The 22,941-nt window shown below is 44.5% G+C and overlaps 1 protein-coding gene across 3 annotated transcripts in view; it reads right to left on the bottom strand.

The window, feature by feature from the left end:
* LOC138676941 (disintegrin and metalloproteinase domain-containing protein 28-like) overlaps positions 1 to 22,524 on the bottom strand; it is a 196,111-nt gene extending 173,587 nt beyond the window's left edge. For 2 of the 3 annotated variants that reach the window (XM_069766655.1, XM_069766656.1), the window contains exons 1-2: positions 22,367 to 22,507; positions 8,542 to 8,672 (exon numbers count right to left, since the gene is read on the bottom strand). In XM_069766655.1, coding sequence (XP_069622756.1) covers positions 8,542 to 8,624 — 83 coding nt within the window. In that variant the 5' untranslated portion in view covers positions 8,625 to 8,672; positions 22,367 to 22,507. Of the gene's footprint in view, positions 1 to 8,541; positions 8,673 to 22,366 lie in introns of all 3 variants that reach the window. The other variant, XM_069766654.1, reaches the window with a different exon arrangement.
* Positions 22,525 to 22,941: the final 417 nt, after the last annotated feature.

Here is a 22,941-nt window from a genome sequence, read left to right as displayed (position 1 = left end):
CTGGAGTTGGGGACCTCTGCTATATACTACGTGGCTGAGTTATATACTATGTGGCTGTGCTATATACTACGTGGGCTGTGTTATACGCTACTTGGCTGTGCTATATTTCTCCATTGTATCTGTGCATCATGAATCGTGGTATGTGTCAAAGAGGGGGGCCAACTGAGACTTTTTCGTCCGGGGCCCTCAAAAACCTGGAGCAGGCCCTGGCATCACTGATTTGTCACGCCCGGCCGCGAACAATCAGCAACAGTCGCAGTCCGCCCGCGAATTGGCGCAGAATTTGAACCACGCTTCGCTAATTGGTTGCGGCCGGCCGAATCCTGTGCATAAATTGCATTATTCTGAAAACTTCATAAATAAACTACATTCATATTCTAGAATACCCGATGCGTTAGAATCGGGCCACCATCTAGTATATAGTATATACCTGTATGTCATCTCCTGTATATAGTATATACATGTATGTCATCTCCCCTGTATATAGTGTATACCTGCTGTATGTCATCTCCTCCTCTATATACCTATGTGTCATCTCCTTTTTCATATAGGATATACCTGTATGTCATCTCCTCCTGTATATAGTATATACTTGTGTGTAATCTGCTCTTGTATATAGTATATATCTGTATGTCATCTCCTCCTGTATATAGTATATATGTGTGTCATCTACTCCTGTATTAGACCTCGTTCACACAATATTTGGTCAGTATTTTTACCTCAGTATTTGTAAGCCAAATTGGCAGCCTGATAAATCCCCAGCCAACAGGAAGCCCTCCCCCCCGGCAGTATATATTAGCTCACACATACACATAATAGACAGATCATGTGACTGACAGCTGCCGTATTTCCTATATGATACATTTGTTGCTCTTGTAGTTTGTCTGCTTATTAATCAGATTTTTATTTTTCAAGCATAATACCAGACTTGTGTGTGTTTTAGGGCGAGTTTCATGTGTCAAGTTGTGTGTGTTGAGTTGCGTGTGGCGACATGCATGTAGCGACTTTTGTGAGATGAGTTTTGTGTGGCGACATGTGTGTAGCAACTTTTTGTGTGTCGAGTTGTATGTGACAGGTTAGTGTAGCAAGATGTGTGCAGCAAGTTTTGCGCATGGCGAGTTTTGCGCGTGGCGAGTTTTATGTGTGGTGCATTTTGAGTATGTGCAAGTTTGTGTGAGGCAACTTTTGCATGTGTTGCAACTTTTGTGCATGTGGCAATTTTTCTGCGTGTGCAAGTTTTGCATGTGGCGAGTTTTCCATGAGGTGAGTTTTGCACGTGTGGCGAGTTTTGCGTGAGCCTAGTTTTGCATGTGGCGAATTTTGTGCGTGGCGAGTTTTGAGCGGCGACTTTTGTATTTCGACTTTTATGTGGCGAGGTTGGTGTATGTGTGGTGAAATGTGTGCTGAGGGTGGTATATGTGTTCAAGCACGTGGTAGTGTGTGGCGCGTTTTGTGTGTGTTCATATCCCCGTGTGTGGTGAGTATCCCATGTTGGGACCCCACTTTAGTAACTGTACGGTACATACTCTTTGGCGCCATTGCTCTCATTCTTTAAGTCCCCCTTGTTCACATCTGGCAGCTGTCAATTTGCCTCCAACACTTTTCCTTTCACTTTTTCCCCATTATGTATATAGGGGCAAAATTGTTTGGTGAATTGGAACGCGCGGGGTTAAAATTTTGCCACACAACATAGCCTATGATGCTCTCGGGGTCCAGACGTGTGACTGTGAAAAATGTTCTGGCTGTAGCTGCGACGGTACAGATGCCAATCCCGGACATACACACATACACACACCGCTTGTCACTTGTCTTCCTATTTGCTCATAGCAGGTTTGCCTACAACAACCACGCTGAACTAATTTTGATATATGATCGTGCAGCGATTATAATTCCCGTTACCGGCTTTTATTTAATAACCTCCTGTAACTGATGAAGGTCACAATTGACCGAAACATTTTCCTGTATTTACTACAATAAATTTTAACTGCTACATCTTACCTAAATTTGAGTGCTAGGTCTCTTACTATTAGGCTGGCCTCACACTAGCGAGTTTTACGGACGTATGAGCGCATAAAATACGTCCGTAAAACACGCATTACACACGGCCCAATTATTCTCTATGCCCCAGCTCCTATATGCCGTATTTTACTGATTCGTATTATACGGCTTTAAACAGCCGTAGAAAATCGCAGCATGCTGCGTTTGTCACCGTATTGCGCAAAAAAATCGCCAATGAAAGTCTATGGAAGCCAGAAAAATACGGATTACACACGGACCAGCAGTGTGACTTGCAAGAAATACGCAGCGGTGTTAGAGAGAAAATCCGGCAATTCAGTGTGGTGTACAGTAAAATGACACTGACAGCTTACAATAGAATAGGTAGAATAAATGTGTACACATAGAATAGGTATATATATATATATATATGTCAGTGAGACACATATATGTATATATATTAATATTTCATACAGCGCTAGATAGCTTTAAAGCCGGTAATTCAATTGCCGGCTTTTGCTATCTCCTTCCAAAACCCGACATGATATGAGACATAGTTTACATACAGTAAACCATCTCATATCCCCTTTTTTTTGCATATTCCACACTACTAATGTTAGTGGCGTGTATGTGCACAATTTGGCCGTTCTAGCTATTAAATTAAAGGGTTAAATGGCGGAAACAACTGAGGTGGGCTCCCGCGCAATTTTCTCCGCCAGAGTAGTAAAGCCAGTGACTGAGGGCAGATATTAATAGCCTAGAGAGGGTCCACGGTTATTGGCCCCCCCTGGCTAAAAACATCTGCCCCCAGCCACCCCAGAAAAGGCACATCTGGAAGATGCGCCTATTCTGGCACTTGGCCACTCTCTTCCCATTCCGTGTAGCGGTGGGATATGGGGTAATGAAGGGTTAATGTCACCTTGCTATTGTAAGGTGACATTAAGCCAGATTAATAATGGAGAGGCGTCAATTATGACACCTATCCATTATTAATCCAATAGTCTGAAATGGTTAAAAAAAACACAAACACATAATCAAAAAGTCTTTTAATGAAATAAAAACACAGGTTGTTTGAATATTTTATTATTCTGGTAATCCACCTGAAGACCCTCCCTCTGTGACAAAGAAAAAATAATAAAACAACAATATACATACCTTCAGAGGATCTGTAACGTCCCATGATGTAAATCCATCTGAAGGGGTTAATTTTTTTTACAGCCAGGAGCTCTGCTATAATGCAGCTGTGTTCCTGACTGTAAAACCCCAGCGAATGAATGGAAACTAGGTCAATGACCTGTAGTTACCTTCATTCGCGGAGAGGCGCCCTCTGCTGGAGACGCGGGATTTCCAGGACAGACAGACAGACGGAAAAACCCTTAGACAATTATATATATACTAGATTGTGGCCCGATTCTAACGCATCGGGTATTCTAAAATATGCATGTCCCCGTAGTATATGGACAATGATGATTCCAGAATTCGCGGCACACTGTGCCCGTCGCTGATTGGTCGAGGCAACCTTTATGACATCATCGTCGCCATGGCAACCATTATTACATCTACGTCGATACTGTGCCCGTCGCTGAATCAGAAACGTGAGATGTCTACGTCCTTTATGACATCATCGTCACTGTGCCCGTTGATGATTGGTCGAGGCCTGGCGGCCTCGACCAATCAGACGCGGGATTTCTACGTCCTTTATGACATCATCGTCGCTGTGCCCGTTGCTGATTGGTCGAGGCCTGGCGGCCTCGACCAATCAGAGAGCCGGGATTTCCAGGACAGACAGACAGACAGACAGACGGAAAAACCCTTAGACAATTATATATATAGATATATATATATATACTAGATTGTGGCCCGATTCTAACGCATCGGGTATTCTAGAATATGCATGTCCCCGTAGTATATGGACAATGATGATTCCAGAATTCGCGGCAGACTGTGCCCGTCGCTGATTGGTCGAGGCAACCTTTATGACATCATCGTCGCCATGGCAACCATTATGTCATCTACGTCGATACTGTGCCCGTCGCTGAATCAGAAACGTGAGATGTCTACGTCCTTTATGACATCATCGTCGCTGTGCCCGTTGCTGATTGGTCGAGGCCTGGTGGCCTCGACCAATCAGAGACGCGGGATTTCTACGTCGATGCTGTGCCGGTCTCTGATTGGTCGAGGCCTGGCGGCCTCGACCAATCAGAGAGCCGGGATTTCCAGGACAGACAGACAGACAGACAGACAGACAGACAGACAGACAGACGGAAAAACCCTTAGACAATTATATATATAGATATATATATCAAAAAACAAAAACTCTTGTTTCTACAAGACTGGGGAGTTCACCACTCCTCTGTGGGTCATTTGCATTGTAGCTGTTCCATCTCACATGTTCAACGTGGATATTTTCTCTCTGAGCCCTATTCATACAGGTACTATACGGATGATCAGGTTTTTGAATACATCAGATAGGGATTATATACATTAGACAGGACTGCTCTATTATGGGTATGCCTTGGCGATTGGTGGAGCAGCTTAACATACTTTTTTTGCAAAAAAACGTATTAACTAAATACCCTGTATTTTTTCATTTTTTGACTAGCACTTGCTTATTTACTGTGACTTTTTTACAACAGAGTATTTTTTTACCTCTCTGTGCACTTTTGTGTTTTCAAGTTCTTTGGTGGTGTGAACAGGTTCCTACAGACTTGTTCGCTATGCAGGTGGCCCATTTGTTTTTTGTTTTATAATTGTTCTCTTGTTTCTACAAGACTGGGGAGTTCACCACTCCTCTGTGGGTCATTTGCATTGTAGCTGTTCCATCTTGCATGTTCAACGTGGATATTTTCTCTCGGAGCCCTGGTCATACAAGTACTATACGGATGATCAGGTTTTTAAATACATCAGATGGGGATTATATACATTAGACAGGACTGCTCTATTATGGGTATACCTTGGCGATTGGTGGAGCAGCTTAACATACTTTTTTTGCAAAAAAACGTATTAACTAAATACCCTGTATTTTTTCATTTTTTGACTAGCACTTGCTTATTTACTGTGACTTTTTTACAACAGAGTATTTTTTTACCTCTCTGTGCACTTTTGTGTTTTCAAGTTCTTTGGTGGTGTGAACAGGTTCCTACAGACTTGTTCGCTATGCAGGTGGCCCATTTGTTTTTGGTTTTATAATTGTTCTCTTGTTTCTACAAGACTGGGGAGTTCACCACTCCTCTGTGGGTCATTTGCATTGTAGCTGTTCCATCTTGCATGTTCAATGTGGATATTTTCTCTCGGAGCCCTGGTCATACAAGTACTATACGGATGATCAGGTTTTTAAATACATCAGATAGGGATTATATACATTAGACAGGACTGCTCTATTATGGGTATACCTTGGCGATTGGTGGAGCAGCTTAACATACTTTTTTTGCAAAAAAACGTATTAACTAAATACCCTGTATTTTTTCATTTTTTGACTAGCACTTGCTTATTTACTGTGACTTTTTTTACAACAGAGTATTTTTTTACCTCTCTGTGCGCTTTTGTGTTTTCATATATATAGTTTTTATTATTATAGTTTTTATTATTTTTTGAGCACATGGATCCCTTGTATATCCGTATGTCGGTTTTGCAAGCCTGCGAGAAAATCTCGCAGTACGGATGCCATACGGATTACATACGGAGGATGCCATGCGCAAAATACGCTGACACACACTGCCTACGGCGGAGCTACGGACCACTATTTTGGGGACTTTTCAGCGTATTACGGCCGTAAATTACGGACCGTATTTTTATACGCTGAGTGTGACGCCGGCCTTAGTCTGCCGTCACACTAGCAGTATTTGGTCAGTATTTTACATCAGTATTTGTAAGCCAAAACCAGGAGTGGAACAATTAGAGGAAAAGTATAATAGAAAAATATGCACCACTTCTGCATTTATCACCCACTCCTGGTTTTGGCTTACAAATACTGATGTAAAATGCTGACCAAATACTGCTAGTGTGACGGCAGCCTTAATCTATATGGTTTGGGAACCTGTCCTTAGCACCCCTTCTCTAGTAGTGCTCACGGTTAAATTTTCCAATTATGAGTTCATAGACACCAAACATGTCTAGGTTCTTTTTTATCTAAGTGGTGAAAAAATTTTCCAAACTTTGCTAAAAAGAAAAAAAAAAAGTGCCATTTTCCGATACCCGCACCGTCTCCATTTTTCGTGATCTGGGGTCGGGTGAGGGCTTATTTTCTGCATCCTGAGCTGACATTTTTAATGATACTAAATTAGTGCAGATATATTCTTTTGATCACCTGTTACTGCATTTTAATGCAATGTTGCGGCGACTAAAAAAACATAATTCGGGCGTTTCAACTTTTTTTCTCGCTATGCCGTTAGTGATCAGGTTAATCCTTTTTTTTATTGATAGATTGGGCTATTCTGAACGCGGCGATACCAAATATGTGTATATTTGATTTTTTTTATTGTTTTATTTTGAATGGGGCGAAAGGGGGGTGATTTAAACTTTTCTATTTTTTTTTCATATTTTTTTAAACATTTTTTTTTTACCTTTGCCATGCTTCAATAGTCTCAATAGAAGCTGGCATAGCCTGATCGGCTCTGCTACATAGCAGTGATCATCAGATCGCTCCTATGTAGCTGAATTACAGGCTTGCTATGAGCGCCGACCACAGGGTGGTGCTCACAACTAGCCGGCATCAGCAACCATAAAGTTCTCAAGGAGATCTCAGATTGTCATGCCAACTCATCTCTGACCCCCGATCATGTGATGGGGGTCGGTGATGCGCACATTTCTGTCCCGATGGCCGGAAGCGGTAGTTAAATGCTGCTGTCAGCGTTTGACAGCAGCATTTAACTAGTTAATAGCAGCGGGTGGATCGCTATTCCACCCGTCGCTATTGCGGGCACATGTCAGCTGTTCAAAACAACTGACATGTCCTGGCTTTGATGCAGGCTCACCGCCGGAGCCCACATCAAAGCAGGAGATCTGACCTTGGACTTACTATCCCGTCGGAGGTCAGAAAGGGGTTAAAGCCGGATTTGGATACAAAATGATTTCCAAAACTTTAAACATCCCAAGGAGCACTGTGCAAACGATCATATTGAAATGGAAGGAGTATCATACCACTGCAAATCAACCAAGACCCGGCCGTCCCTCTAAACTTTCATCTCAAACAAGGAGAAGACTGATCAGAGATGCAGCCAAGAGGCCCATGATCACTCTGGATGAACTGTAGAGATCTACAGCTGAGGTGGGACAGTCTGTCCATAGGACAACAATCAGTCGTACACTGCACAAATCTGGCCTTTATGGAAGAGTGGCAAGAAGAAAGCCATTTCTCAAAGATATCCATTAAAAGTGTCGTTTAAAGTTTGCAACAAGCCACCTGGGAGACACCAAACATGTGGAAGAAGGTGCTCTGGTCAGATGAAACCAAAGTCAAACTTTTTGGCAACAATGCCAAATGATATGTTTGGTGTAAAGGCAACACAGCTCATCACCGTGAACACACCATCCCCACTGTCAAACATGCTGGTGGGAACATCATGGTTTGGGCCTGCTTTTCTTCAGCAGGGACAGGGAAGATGGTTAAAATTAATGGGAAGATGGATGGAGCCAAATACAGGACCATTCTTGAAGAAAACCTGTTGGAGTCTGCAAAAGACCTGAGACTGGGACGGAGATTTGTCTTCCAAGAAGACAATGATCCCAAACATAAAGCAAAATCTACAATGGAATGGTTCACAAATAAACGTATCCAGGTGTTAGAATGGCCAAGTCAGAGTCCAGACCTCAATCCAATCGAGAATCTGTGGAAAGAGCTGAAAACTGCTGTTCACAAACGATGTCCATGAAACCTCACTGAGATCGGGCTGTTTGCCAAGGAAGAATGGGCAAGAATTTCAGTCTCTCAATATACAAAACTGATAGAGACATACCCTGAGCGACTTGCAGCTGTAATCGCAGCAAAAGGTGGCGCAACAAAGTATTAAGTTAAAGGGGCCGAATAATATTGCACGCCCCACTTTTCAGTTTTTGAATTTCCACAAAAATTTAAAATAACCAATAAATTTCGTTCAACCTCACAATTGTGTTCCACTTGTTGTTGATTCTTCACCAAAAATTTACATTTGGTATCTTTATGTTTGAAGCATGATATGTGGGAAAAGGTTGAAAAGTTCCAGGGGGCAGAATACTTTCGCAAGACACTGTATATTGACAGAAAGCTGCCAGACACCTAGTCCTCTAGTGATAATCTCCTGCTGATCAAACACTAATTTTATTGAAACAACAAAACACGGCCTAATAAGTGACACATTCCTGGAATCAGGGTCTCTGCCCCTACATCATGCTGCTCTCAGACTACATAGTAAAAACCTGCTGACAGATTCCGTCAAAATGTAGATCAACAATGAGCTGGCATAGATTTCACTAATAATGTAATAACTAACATTGATTAGAATATAATCAATTCTCTTTAATCCAGAAGCATCTATAAGGCGTGGGATGAATTGAAGTTGATGCTTTTACCTGAGAACTGCACTCATGACACAGACTGGAGCTCCGCATGTGCAGGTATTTAAGTCATGATACATTCCTAAGTTATGGCCCATCTCGTGTGCGACAGTGGAACCAACGGAAGCAGCAATACTACTGTGATCCTGGAGGAAAAAAAAAGCTAGGTAACTAATGTGATTAATGAGAAAAAAATTATTCAGGGTTACAGTAAAAGTATTCTTAAAAATAAAATGAAAAAAATAATAGATTGGACCCGTCACACTACACATGCTATTCACTAAACCACCAAACCGATAAAAACAAAGTGAGCAAATAACCTGCAATAAATAAATAGCAATAGTGCATGAAAATAACATAGGGTACTTATTTAACATAATTTTGATTAAAAAAAAAAAGTAAAACCCATCAACGACGTCAAGGTGACCCTATTCGGGATGGTCCTAACCTCTAGTATTAAAATATTTTCATATGTCAGTAGACATAACTGTGAATATAGAAACAAGAGATTTTTCCGGCACAGGAGTCCTTTGCTTAAAAAGATAATTTTATTTATTCAGACATCTTCATCAATAAAAACAGTACATGAGGGGGAACCCCCAACACCTGACGCATTTCGAACTCGTTAAAAATGGTCCTTCCTCAAAGGCATCCAAAAATAAAATGAGCAATTCTCAGTGTGCACTGCAACAGCACATGTGAATAATTAGAAAGACCACCTCTATCTATAGATATAGATATCTCTATAAATTCATCAATATAATCTGACAAAGCTGAATATATATCCATGGAAGAATCCAACCCCACCACAGTAATGAATTATATAAAAATCAAAGCAAAAAAAGGGAATTAGAGTACTCTTAGAACATTTTGATAAAAATGGTCTATGCTGATTTTGGATTTTTTATGTATTATGTTAAAAAATTCCCTTTTTCTGCTTTGTCTTAGATCCAAGAGCCCATGATTTTTTCTATTTTATATTCAACTTAGCCTTATGAAGGTTTATATTTTGCAGGAAGAGTTGTGCTTTTGAATGACACCATCAATCCAATAAAATGTACAGGAAAATAGGAAGAAGAATTCCAAGCGAGGTGACATTCTGAAAAAAAATATGCACAATTTCGGCATTGTTTATTTCTTTGGGGGGGGGGGGGGTTCATGGCGTTCATTTTGTGATAAAAATCACCTGCCAAGTTGACTCAACAGGATAGTGTGATATCGACAATAAATTTGTATAGTTTTTTTTTCTTATTTAAGTTGTAAAAAAAATCCGGATAGTCGTAAAAAATAAAATTTTCTAATGTTGCAATTTTCCTTGCTAGATTTGCCATTTTGATCACTTCTTATTTTATTTCTGCATTGTTGCAGCGCCGAAAAACTGCAATTCAATTTTGACTGCCGAGACCCGCGATAATATTCTCCCACAAAGTGACGCCACACCAGAAAATTCAAACTAATATTTTGTTTATTTTATGAAATAATTTTGTTCCTGTAACTTGAATCTTTTCTTTTGGCTTAAGATTTGGGTCGCAGCTTAAAACCGGCAAAATTTGCCAACCAGTCGGGTGTAGGGAGATTGTCTGCCTTCCGGACTCCCGGAGCAGGTATCCTCACCACTAGAGTTGAGCGACCTTGACCTTTTTAGAGTCGAGCCGGGTTTCGCGAAACCCGACTATCTCAAGAGTCGGGTCGAGTGAAATCGGCCGATTATGACGTAAAGTCGGGATCGACCGAAACACGAAACCCAATGCAAGTCAATGGGGCAGCATAGTCGGCAGTGAGTGGGGGCCAGGAAAACACCTAGAGTGCCCATTTTAATGTCAAAACCATCCATTCTTCTTAATGAAGCTTGACAAGCGTAATTTACCTTATAATAATTGGAAGGCATTTGAAATTGGGGGTCATTTGGCTAAAGTTGTGGTGGGTAGGGCTGGTTCAAGTAATTAGTGGGCCCAGGAAATCTGGACCACGTCACGGCAGTGGAGCAGGGAGAGGTAAGTATTTCAACTTTGCAAGTGCTGTGAACCTGAGCAAGCAGGGGGGGCCCACTCGTTGGCATTGGCACTGGCACAGGGCCCCTCAAAGTACAGCGGTGTGTTTGCACGGCGGGGGCGCCTCCCACCGGCAGCAACACTTTTGCGTACCATGAGAGGCCCTGTGCCAGTGACGTCGCCAACTAGTATTCCTCCCCCCACCTGATGAAGGAACCTGCACTTTCATCTGCACCTTCCTGTTTGTCCCCGTGTAAGGTGGTATGGTATGCGGGAAGGGGGACCTGACTTTCAGCAGGGTCACAATCTTGCAGTGTAGCGTGCACGGGAAATGTTGCGTTATGGGTCAATGTACCAGCAGACTCATCTATCACTGGCTGGGCAATGGGCAGGATGAGGAGGAAACACAGATATAGGCCCAAAGAATAAAGTGGGCTAAATGCAGTTCAAAATTGGTAACACAGGACTAATCAGGGGGCATTGCAGTGGAGGACAACTGGAATGAGAGGCTGACACAGAGAGTAGGCCCAAATCAGTAAGTAGTCGAAATGCAGTTCAAAATTGGCAACAGTAGTAAACAGGCGGCACAGCTTTGTTCAGTGGAGGAGAACAGCAAGGAGTGGCAGACACCGATAGTAGGCCCCAACCCAACTAGTAGGCCAAATGCAGTCTAACATTAACAACTACTTAACGAGCGCCTGAAAACGGAATTTCAGGACAGGAAACCAGGAGAACAGCAAGGAGCGGCAGACACCGATAGTAGGCCCCAAACCAACTAGTACGCCAAATGCAGTTGTTCCGTTTAACCACAATTTAATGAGAGCCTGAAGATAGAAGTTCAGGAAAGGCAACCTGGAGAACACCTTGGAGTGGAACACACCATCTCTCTACACCCCATACCCAATTTGTAGGCCTAATGCAGCGTAGTTTCCAACAACTACTAAACGAGAGCATGATGATCGAAGCATTGGCGAGGAAACCTGGGGAACACCTTGGAGTGGAACACACCATCTCTCTACAGTGGAACACACCATCTCTCTACACCCCATACCCAATTTGTAGGCCTAATGCAGCGTAGTTTCCAACAACTACTAAACGAGAGCATGATGATCGAAGCATTGGCGAGGAAACCTGGGGAACACCTTGGAGTGGAACACACCATCTCTCTACAGTGGAACACACCATCTCTCTACACCCCATACCCAATTTGTAGGCCTAATGCAGCGTAGTTTCCAACAACTACTAAACGAGAGCCGGAAGATCGAAGCAATGGAGAGGAAACCTGGGGAACACCTTGGAGTGGAACACACCATCTCTCTACACCCCATACCCAATTTGTAGGCCTAATGCAGCGTAGTTTCCAACAACTACTAAACGAGAGCATGATGATCGAAGCATTGGCGAGGAAACCTGGGGAACACCTTGGAGTGGAACACACCATCTCTCTACAGTGGAACACACCATCTCTCTACACCCCATACCCAATTTGTAGGCCTAATGCAGCGTAGTTTCCAACAACTACTAAACGAGAGCCGGAAGATCGAAGCAATGGAGAGGAAACCTGGGGAACACCTTGGAGTGTAACACACCATCTCTCTACACCCCATACCCAATTTGTAGGCCTAATGCAGCGTAGTTTCCAACAACTACTAAACGAGAGCCGGAAGATCGAAGCTCAGGAAAGGCAACCTGGAGAACACCTTGGAGTGGAACACACCATCTCTCTACACCCCATACCCAATTTGTAGGCCCAATGCAGCGTAGTTTCCAACAACTACTAAACGAGAGCCGGAAGATCGAAGCAATGGAGAGGAAACCTGGGGAACACCTTGGAGTGGAATACACCATCTCTCTACACCCCATACCCAATTTGTAGGCCTAATGCAGCGTAGTTTCCAACAACTACTAAACGAGAGCCGGAAGATCGAAGCAATGGAGAGGAAACCTGGGGAACACCTTGGAGTGTAACACACCATCTCTCTACACCCCATACCCAATTTGTAGGCCTAATGCAGCGTAGTTTCCAACAACTACTAAACGAGAGCCGGAAGATCGAAGCAATGGAGAGGAAACCTGGGGAACACCTTGGAGTGGAACACACCATCTCTCTACAGTGGAACACACCATCTCTCTACACCCCATACCCAATTTGTAGGCCTAATGCAGCGTAGTTTCCAACAACTACTAAACGAGAGCCGGAAGATCGAAGCAATGGAGAGGAAACCTGGGGAACACCTTGGAGTGTAACACACCATCTCTCTACACCCCATACCCAATTTGTAGGCCTAATGCAGCGTAGTTTCCAACAACTACTAAACGAGAGCCGGAAGATCGAAGCTCAGGAAAGGCAACCTGGAGAACACCTTGGAGTGGAACACACCATCTCTCTACACCCCATACCCAATTTGTAGGCCCAATGCAGCGTAGTTTCCAACAACTACTAAACGAGAGCCGGAAGATCGAAGCAATGGAGAGGAAACCTGGGGAACACCTTGGAGTGTAACACACCATCTCTCTACACCCCATACCCAATTTGTAGGCCTAATGCAGCGTAGTTTCCAACAACTACTAAACGAGAGCCGGAAGATCGAAGCAATGGAGAGGAAACCTGGGGAACACCTTGGAGTGTAACACACCATCTCTCTACACCCCATACCCAATTTGTAGGCCTAATGCAGCGAAGTTTCCAACAACTACTAAACGAGAGCCGGAAGATCGAAGCAATGGAGAGGAAACCTGGGGAACACCTTGGAGTGGAACACACCATCTCTCTACAGTGGAACACACCATCTCTCTACACCCCATACCCAATTTGTAGGCCTAATGCAGCGTAGTTTCCAACAACTACTAAACGAGAGCCGGAAGATCGAAGCTCAGGAAAGGCAACCTGGGGAACACCTTGGAGTGGAACACACCATCTCTCTACACCCCATACCCAATTTGTAGGCCCAATGCACCGTAGTTTCCAACAACTACTAAACGAGAGCCGGAAGATCGAAGCTCAGGAAAGGCAACCTGGGGAACACCTTGGAGTGTAACAAACCCTCTCTCTACACCACGGAAGGGCTGATTCTTAGGAAGGAAGGCTGTCGGAAAGAAGCAGGGCGCGTCCGAGGGTGATTATATTCTTATTAGGTATATACTCACCCTCGGACGCGCCCTGCTTCTTTATTTGTAATGAATGTTTATTTGCAATGTGGTTTTGACTTACTCTATTTTTTTGGTAAATAATGATTTTATTATTTTCATTGTTTTGCATCTTCTTGGCAATAATATAAAGAAGATGCGACAGGACAACACTCGGTGGATGCCATATCTGTGTTTAAAATTGAAAAAACCTTTCAGTTAACTACTTGCAGGAGAAAGTTATTGTAGCTGGTGGCCATTTTTAGTACTGTACCAGATTTTTGTTGTATGTGTTTGTTTTTAATGTTAAAATGTCTGCATTTGATATCTCTCCAGTATTTTCTTTTTTATAAGCAAAATACTTATTTTTATATTTTCTGATGTTGGTTCCAGGGGTACACGGGCAGCAGTGGTGTGGTCAGTGGAGGCCTAGTGGAAGGAGTGACCGCAGACAGGCATCGAAGGCCTAAAATAATAACACATGGCTGTAGGCAATTTTAAATTGGTTACAGGGGTACACGGGCAGCAGTGGTGTGGTCAGTGGAGGCCTAGTGGAAGGAGTGACCGCAGACAGGCATCGAAGGCCTAAAATAATAACACATGGCTGTAGGCAATTTTAAATTGGTTCCAGGGGTACACGGGCAGCAGTGGTGTGGTCAGTGGAGGCCTAGTGGAAGGAGTCACCGCAGACAGGCATCGAAGGCCTAAAATAATAACACATGGCTGTAGGCAATTTTAAATTGGTTACAGGGGTACACGGGCAGCAGTGGTGTGGTCAGTGGAGGCCTAGTGGAAGGAGTGACCACAGACAGGCATCGAAGGCCTAACATAACAAAAATGTCAATACAATGGTATTGTCAGTGGCAGGCATTGAAGGATGTCAGCGCATAGACTAAACATTGGTGGAGCTGTGAGATAATTTTGCAAGTGGTAGAGCACTGTTTGAGCTGGGGTGGGGGGAAACTGTCTTGTGGCCGGCGGTACAGGCCCAGGGCCCCTCATATTACAACGGTGTGTCTGACGTTGGGTGCGCACCACCACCGCCAGAGACACTTTATTGTACTAGGAGGGACCCAGTGGCAGTGCCGTCGACCAAAAGCGGGCTCACCCACCTCTTCAGACAAACTGCACTCTCACGGGTGCTGTCGCCAAGTGTCGATACCACGGCCCCGTGTGGGGAGTTTGGCCATTTAGTGAGGTGTAAACATGTCGTATGCTGGACAATCAGGTGCAGAAAATTACGAGATTGGAAAAGGCATTCAGAATAGTCCACAGGCAAGACCTTTTCATAGGAAAGCTAGGTGTCAGCCGGGCAAGGTGGGGCAAAAGATTTTGAAATCCAGTTGTGGTTCATTTTAATGAAGGTTAGATCATCTACATTTTGGGTAGCCAGACGAGTCCTTTTTTCTGTTAGTATTGAACCTGCAGCACTGAATACTCTTTCTGATAGGACACTAGCTGCCGGGCAAGCAAGCTCCTGCAATGCATATTCTGCCAATTCTGGCCAGGTGTCTAATTTTGATGCCCAGTAATCAAATGGGAATGACGGTTGAGGGAGAACATCGATAAGGGATGAAAAATAGTTTGTAACCATACTGGACAAATGTTGTCTCCTGTCACTTTGAATTGATGCTGCAGTACCTGTCCTGTCTGCGGTCATAGCAAAATCACTCCACAACCTGGTCAGAAAACCCCTCTGGCCAACGCCACTTCTGATTTCTGCCCCTCTAACTCCTCTGGTCTGCTGGCCCCTGCAGCTCGTGTGAGAACGATCACGGGCGCTGTGTGCAGGGAATGCCAGAAGCAAACGGTCAACAAGAGTTGATTGTTTGGTTGCTAATATTAGTTCCAAGTTCTCATGTGGCATTATATTTTGCAATTTGCCTTTATAGCGAGGATCAAGGAGGCAGGCCAACCAGTAATCGTCATCATTCATCATTTTAGTTATGCGTGTGTCCCTTTTGAGGATACGTAAGGCATAATCCGCCATGTGGGCCAAAGTTCCAGTTCTCAAATCTGCGGTTGTGCTTGGTTGAGGGGCAGTTTCAGGCAAATCCACGTCACTTGTGTCCCTCAAAAAACCAGAACCCGGCCTTGCCGCGCCACCAATTTCCAGTGGCCCCGGAAAAGCTTCCTCATTAAAAATATAATCATCCCCATCATCCTCCTCGTCCTCCTCCTCCTCTTCGCCCGCTACCTCGTCCTGTACACTGCCCTGGCCAGACAATGGCTGACTGTCATCAAGGCTTTCCTCTTCCTCAGCTGCAGACGCCTGATCCTTTATGTGCGTCAAACTTTGCATCAGCAGACACATTAGGGGGATGCTCATGCTTATTATGGCGTTGTCTGCACTAACCAGCCGTGTGCATTCCTCAAAACACTGAAGGACTTGACACATGTCTTGAATCTTCGACCACTGCACACCTGACAACTCCATGTCTGCCATCCTACTGCCTGCCCGTGTATGTGTATCCTCCCACAAAAACATAACAGCCCGCCTCTGTTCACACAGTCTCTGAAGCATGTGCAGTGTTGAGTTCCACCTTGTTGCAACGTCTATGATTAGGCGATGCTGGGGAAGGTTCAAAGAACGCTGATAGGTCTGCATACGGCTGGAGTGTACGGGCGAACGGCGGATATGTGAGCAAAGTCCACGCACTTTGAGGAGCAGGTCGGATAACCCTGGATAACTTTTCAGGAAGCACTGCACCACCAGGTTTAAGTTGTGAGCCAGGCAAGGAATGTGTTTCAGTTGGGAAAGGGAGATGGCAGCCATGAAATTCCTTCCGTTATCACTCACTACCTTGCCTGCCTCAAGATCTACAGTGCCCAGCCACGACTGCGTTTCTTTCTGCAAGAACTCGGACAGAACTTCCGCGGTGTGTCTGTTGTCGCCCAAACACTTCATAGCCAATACAGCCTGCTGACGTTTGCCAGTAGCTGCCCCATAATGGGAGACCTGGTGTGCAACAGTGGCAGCTGCGGATGGAGTGGTTGTGCGACTGCGGTCTGTGGACGAGCTCTCGCTTCTGCAGGAGGACGAAGAGGAGGAGGAGGGGGTGCGAACGGCTACAGCCAATTGTTTCCTAGACCGTGGGCTAGGCAGAACTGTCCCAAACTTGCTGTCCCCTGTGGACCCTGCATCCACCACATTTACCCAGTGTGCCGTGATGGACACGTAACGTCCCTGGCCATGCCTACTGGTCCATGCATCTGTTGTCAGGTGCACCTTTGTGCTCACAGATTGCCTGAGTGCATGGACGATGCGCTCTTTAACATGCTGGTGGAGGGCTGGGATGGCTTTTCTGGAAAAAAAGTGTCGACTGGGTAGCTCGTAGCGTGGTACAGCGTAGTCCATCAGGGCTTTGAAAGCTTTGCTTTCAACTAACCGGTAGGGCATCATCTCTAACGAGATTAGTCTAGCTATGTGTGCGTTCAAACCCTGTGTACGCGGATGCGAGGCTAAGTACTTCCTTTTTCTAACCATAGTCTCATGTAGGGTGAGCTGGACTGGAGAGCTGGAGATCGTGGAACTAGCGGGGGTGCCGGTGGACATGGCAGACTGAGAGACGGTGGGAGATGGTATTGTTGCCACCGGTGCCCTAGATGCAGTGTTTCCTACTACGAAACTGGTGATTCCCTGACCCTGACGGCTTTGGCCTGGCAAAGAAACCTGCACAGATACTGCAGGTGGTGCGGAAAATGGTGGCCCTACACTGCCGGAAGGGATGTTGCGTTGCTGACTAGCTTCATTGGCCGAGGGTGCTACAACCTTAAGGGACGTTTGGTAGTTAGTCCAGGCTTGGTAGTTAGTCCAGGCTTGCAAATGCATGGTGGTTAAATGTCTATGCATGCAACTTGTATTGAGACTTTTCAGATTCTGTCCTCTGCTTAAGGTAGTTGAACATTTTTGACAGATGACTTTGCGCTGATCAATTGGATGTTGTTTAAAAAAATGCCAGACTGCACTCTTTCTAGCATCGGATACCTTTTCAGGCATTGCAGACTGAGCTTTAACCGGATGGCCACGCTGTCCTCCAACAGGTTTTAGCTTTGCCACGCGTTTTGGGCAAGATACGGGCCCGGCAGATGGAACCTGTTGCGATGTTGATGCCTGCTGCGGCCCCTCCTCCTCCGCTTCAGAACTGCTGCCGCCTGCACCCTGTTCCCCCAATGGCTGCCAATCGGGGTCAAGAACTGGGTCATCTATTACCTCTTCTTGTAGCTCGTGTGCAACTTCGTCTGTGTCACCGTGTCGGTCGGTGGTATAGCGTTCGTGATGGGGCAACATAGTCTCATCAGGGTCTGATTCTTGATCAGCACCCTGCGAGGGCAATGTTGTGGTCTGAGTCAAAGGACCAGCATAGTAGTCTGGCTGTGGCTGTGCATCAGTGCACTCCATGTCAGATTCAACTTGTAATGGGCATGGACTGTTAACTGCTTCACTTTCTAAGCCAGGGACGGTATGTGTAAAGAGCTCCATGGAGTAACCCGTTGTGTCGCCTGCTGCATTCTTCTCTGTTGTTGTTTTTGCTGAAGAGGACAAGGAAGCGACTTGTCCCTGACCGTGAACATCCACTAACGACGCGCTGCTTTGACATTTACCAGTTTCACGAGAGGAGGCAAAAGAGCTAGAGGCTGAGTCAGCAAGATAAGCCAAAACTTGCTCTTGCTGCTCCGGCTTTAAAAGCGGTTTTCCTACTCCCAGAAAAGGGAGCGTTCGAGGCCTTGTGTAGCCAGACGACGAACCTGGCTCCACAGCTCCAGACTTAGGTGCAATATTTTTTTTCCCACGACCAGCTGATGCTCCACCACTACCACTACCCTCATTACCAGCTGACAATGAACGCCCCCGGCCACGACCTCTTCCACCATACTTCCTCATTGTTTTAAAAACGTAAACAAACTAACGGTATTTGTTGCTGTCACACAAATTACACAGTGAGCTATAACTTCAGTATGATTTAGCTACCCCTTTACAGGTGAGTGAGACCACAACGAAAATCAGGCACAATATTACACACTCTGTTGTTGGTGGCAACAAATGAGAGAGATGCCACACACGCAGGACTGTCACTGAAGCACAAATGTAAATATTAATCTCCCACTGATTTGATTGTTTTTTTTTTTTTCAGGGAGACTTTAGGAAAAAAAAAAATAGAATAAAATGATTTTTTCAGGAAGAATTTAGAAACCAAAGAAAATAAAATGATTTTTTCAGGGAGAATTTAGAAAACAAATAAAACAAAAAAAGGCTTTCTATGGCCCACTGAGTGAGAGATGACGCACACAGGAGTCAGGAGTGGCACACAAGCCCAGAGGCCAATATTTATCTCCCACTGATTGATGTAGTGATTTTTTCAGGTAGATTTTGGAACCCAAATCAAGCTAAAAAAAATAATAGGCTTTCTATGGCCCACAATTGGAGAGAGAGAGAGAGATGGCACACCCAGGAGTCAAGACTGGCACACAAGCAGAAAGGGCAATATTAATCTCCCACTGATTTGTTTTTTTTTTTTTTTTTTTCAGGGAGACTTTAGGAAAAAAAAAATAGAATAAAATGATTTTTTCAGGAAGAATTTAGAAACCAAATAAAATAAAATGATTTTTTCAGGGAGAATTTAGAAAACAAATAAAACAAAAAAAGGCTTTCTATGGCCCACTGAGTGAGAGATGACGCACACAGGAGTCAGGAGTGGCACACAAGCCCAGAGGCCAATATTTATATCCCACTGATTGATGTAGTAATTTTTTCAGGTAGATTTTGGAACCCAAATCAAGCTAAAAAAAATAATAGGCTTTCTATGGCCCACAATTGGAGAGAGAGAGAGAGATGGCACACCCAGGAGTCAAGACTGGCACACAAGCAGAAAGGGCAATATTAATCTCCCACTGATTTGTTTTTTTTTTTTTTTTTTCAGGGAGACTTTAGGAAAAAAAAAATAGAATAAAATGATTTTTTTCAGGAAGAATTTAGAAACCAAATAAAATAAAATGATTTTTTCAGGGAGAATTTAGAAAACAAATAAAACAAAAAAAGGCTTTCTATGGCCCACTGAGTGAGAGATGACGCACACAGGAGTCAGGAGTGGCACACAAGCCCAGAGGCCAATATTTATCTCCCACTGATTGATGTAGTAATTTTTTCAGGTAGATTTTGGAACCCAAATCAAGCTAAAAAAAATAATAGGCTTTCTATGGCCCACAATTGGAGAGAGAGAGAGAGATGGCACACCCAGGAGTCAAGACTGGCACACAAGCAGAAAGGGCAATATTAATCTCCCACTGATTTGTTTTTTTTTTGTTTTTTTTTCAGGGAGACTTTAGGAAAAAAAAAATAGAATAAAATGATTTTTTCAGGAAGAATTTAGAAACCAAATAAAATAAAATGATTTTTTCAGGGAGAATTTAGAAAACAAATAAAACAAAAAAAGGCTTTCTATGGCCCACTGAGTGAGAGATGACTCACACAGGAGTCAGGAGTGGCACACAAGCCCAGAGGCCAATATTTATCTCCCACTTTTTTTTTTTGTTCCAGGGAAAATTTATAAACCCAATAAAAAAATAATAAATAGGCTTTCTATGGCCCACTATCTGAGAGACAGAGAGAGATGGCACGCTTAGGACTGGCACACAAGCCCAAAGGCCAATATTAATCTCCCACTGATTGATTTATTGATTTTTTCAGGTAGAATTTAGAACCCAAATAAAGCAAAAAAAAAAAAAAATGGCCTTTCTATGGCCCACTGAGTGAGTGATGATGCACACAGGAGTCAGGAGTGGCACACAAGCCCTGAGGCCAATATTTTTCTCCCACTGATTGATGTAGTGATTTTTTCAGGTAGATTTTAGAACCAAAATCAAGCAAAAAAATAAATAGGCTTTCTATGGCCCACTGAGTGAGTGATGATGCACACAGGAGTCAAGAGTGGCACACAAGCCCTGAGGCCAATATTTTTCTCCCACTGATTGATGTAGTGATTTTTTCAGGTAGATTTTATAACCCAAATCAAGCAAAAAAATAAATAGGCTTTCTATGGCCCACTGAGTGAGAGATGACACAGACAGGGATGGCACTCTAGCAGAAATGTCAATCTTAATCTCCCACAAAAAAAAAAAAAAAACAGGGAGTGTCCTTCAATTACTATCTCCCTGCAGTAATCTCAGCCAGGTATGGCAGGCAGCAATAAGGAGTGGACTGATGCACAAATTAAATAAAAAGTGTGTACAAACCAAAAAGATAGCTGTGCAGAAAGGAAGGAACAAGAGGATTTGTGCTTTGAAAAAAGCAGTTGGTTTGCACAGCGGCGTACACACAGCAATGCAGCTATCAGGGAGCCTTCTAGGGCAGCCCAATGAGCTACAGCGCTGAGGGGGAAAAAAAAAAAAAATGTAGCTTCCACTGTCCTTGCACACCGAAGGTGGTGTTGGGCAGTGGAAATCGCTACAGCACAAGCGGTTTGGTGGTTAATGGACCCTGCCTAACGCTATCCCTGCTTCTGACGAAGCGGCAGCAACCTCTCCCTAAGCTCAGATCAGCAGCAGTAACATGGCGGTCGGCGGGAACTCCCCTTTATAGCCCCTGTGACGCCGCAGACAGCAAGCCAATCACTGCAATGCCCTTCTCTAAGATGGTGGGGACCAGGACCTATGTCATCACGCTGCCCACACTCTGCGTTTACCTTCATTGGCTGAGAAATGGCGCTTTTCGCGTCATTGAAACGCGACTTTGGCGCGAAAGTCGCGTACCGCATGGCCGACCCCGCACAGGGGTCGGATCGGGTTTCATGAAACTCGACTTTGCCAAAAGTCGGCGACTTTTGAAAATGAACGACCCGTTTCGCTCAACCCTACTCACCACCATAATCTCCACCCATTCCACCAGCTGCGACTAAATAACACACAAAAACCAACACATCGAACACAAGGGAGGGAGGGCGGGAAACAGGTCCGGGTCCAAGTGAGAGGATCCGGAAGCTCAAATCGGCGCAAACCCCCTTTTTTCAAATGAGGCCCCGCCCCCCGGCAGCGTGGCCTCCAATCAAAGCGCCGTCACCCCGTGGGAGACCGGGGAGGAGCCATACAGAGGCCCCGCAGTCAGGTGACAGCGGGCTATGCCGCAGTGTCCCTCATTATTGTTACGGTATTTACCTAGCTAGCTAATTCATTTAATAATTTGGACTTTTACAGACACAGAGATACCAGATATGTGTGCTTTTTCCATTTCTTTATTTTTAATGGGGGATGCAGTCTCCTGCAAAGAGCAGCCACAGGATGGACCTAGACGAATCACCGTCTTGGCAGGCATAGGAGTCTTGTAGAATCACTTATCCATCATGCGTCTGACTGCAGTAGGACAAAGACTCTAAAGCTTCGTGTATCTAGAGTGGTTCATTTGCCCTGGACACAGCGACCAGGCTGGCTGATGTGGTGATAACCGGAATTCCAAATGCATATCAAGAAAATCTGGGAGAGGATATTAGTATATATGGTAATAACACAGATTATATTATAATCGCTCCAAAAACTAGATGCAGAAAAAGAGGAGAACCAGGAGCATATAGTAAAGGTATATATAAGAGAATCTGAAGGTAATTGCATGGGAAGAAAAGAAGGAAATTGCTGCTGTGCCAGGAAACAGCGGAAAGTCTAAGGCAAGTGCACCATAACAGATACAATAAGTGACCCATGTCAGAGCAGCAGAAACTAAACTGTAAACTTACCCATGCAGGGGGGAGGAGAGGTGAGGGAGTCCCGCCGGTGAGATGGCCCCGACACACGTTTCGCAGTGCTAACACGCCGCTTCGTCAAGGGGATATGGAGTATGGTAGAGCAGGACCTGCTTATAACCCCCCTGACCTCGATCACATGTCCGACGGCCGCCAATCGCAGTGGCACTATCGGCGCATGCGCACTGCGGCAGGAAAGCCCGACATGAGGACCTGGCGTCCAGCCAAGCACGGAGGTCAGGAAAAAAGGTTCTGGACCTGCGCACAGGGCGAAAGAACGCCCTCCCACATGTCAGAGCCGCCCGCACGCAGGGCGATGCGCTTGGCCACAGGAGGGCGCGCTGCAGTGGAACGATGTGGATTAAGGGTAAATATTGAAACAAAGTTCCAATTGGTAAATAAGCGCCGGAAGCCCACATACGGACATAACAATACAGACAAAATATACAAACATATGTGTCAGATATGTCCCAATATGGATAATGATGATGACAAATCATGGTGTAATCCATTCCTGCACAGGGGTATAGTATCACAAATACAAAGTCACGTGACGTAATTGACGCAGG

The sequence above is a fragment of the Ranitomeya imitator genome, chromosome 4 (genome assembly GCF_032444005.1).
Source record: "Ranitomeya imitator isolate aRanImi1 chromosome 4, aRanImi1.pri, whole genome shotgun sequence".
NCBI classification, from domain to species: domain Eukaryota; kingdom Metazoa; phylum Chordata; class Amphibia; order Anura; family Dendrobatidae; genus Ranitomeya; species Ranitomeya imitator.
Note: the sequence above shows the minus strand (reverse complement) of the source record. Positions and strands in the feature narration are given on the sequence as shown.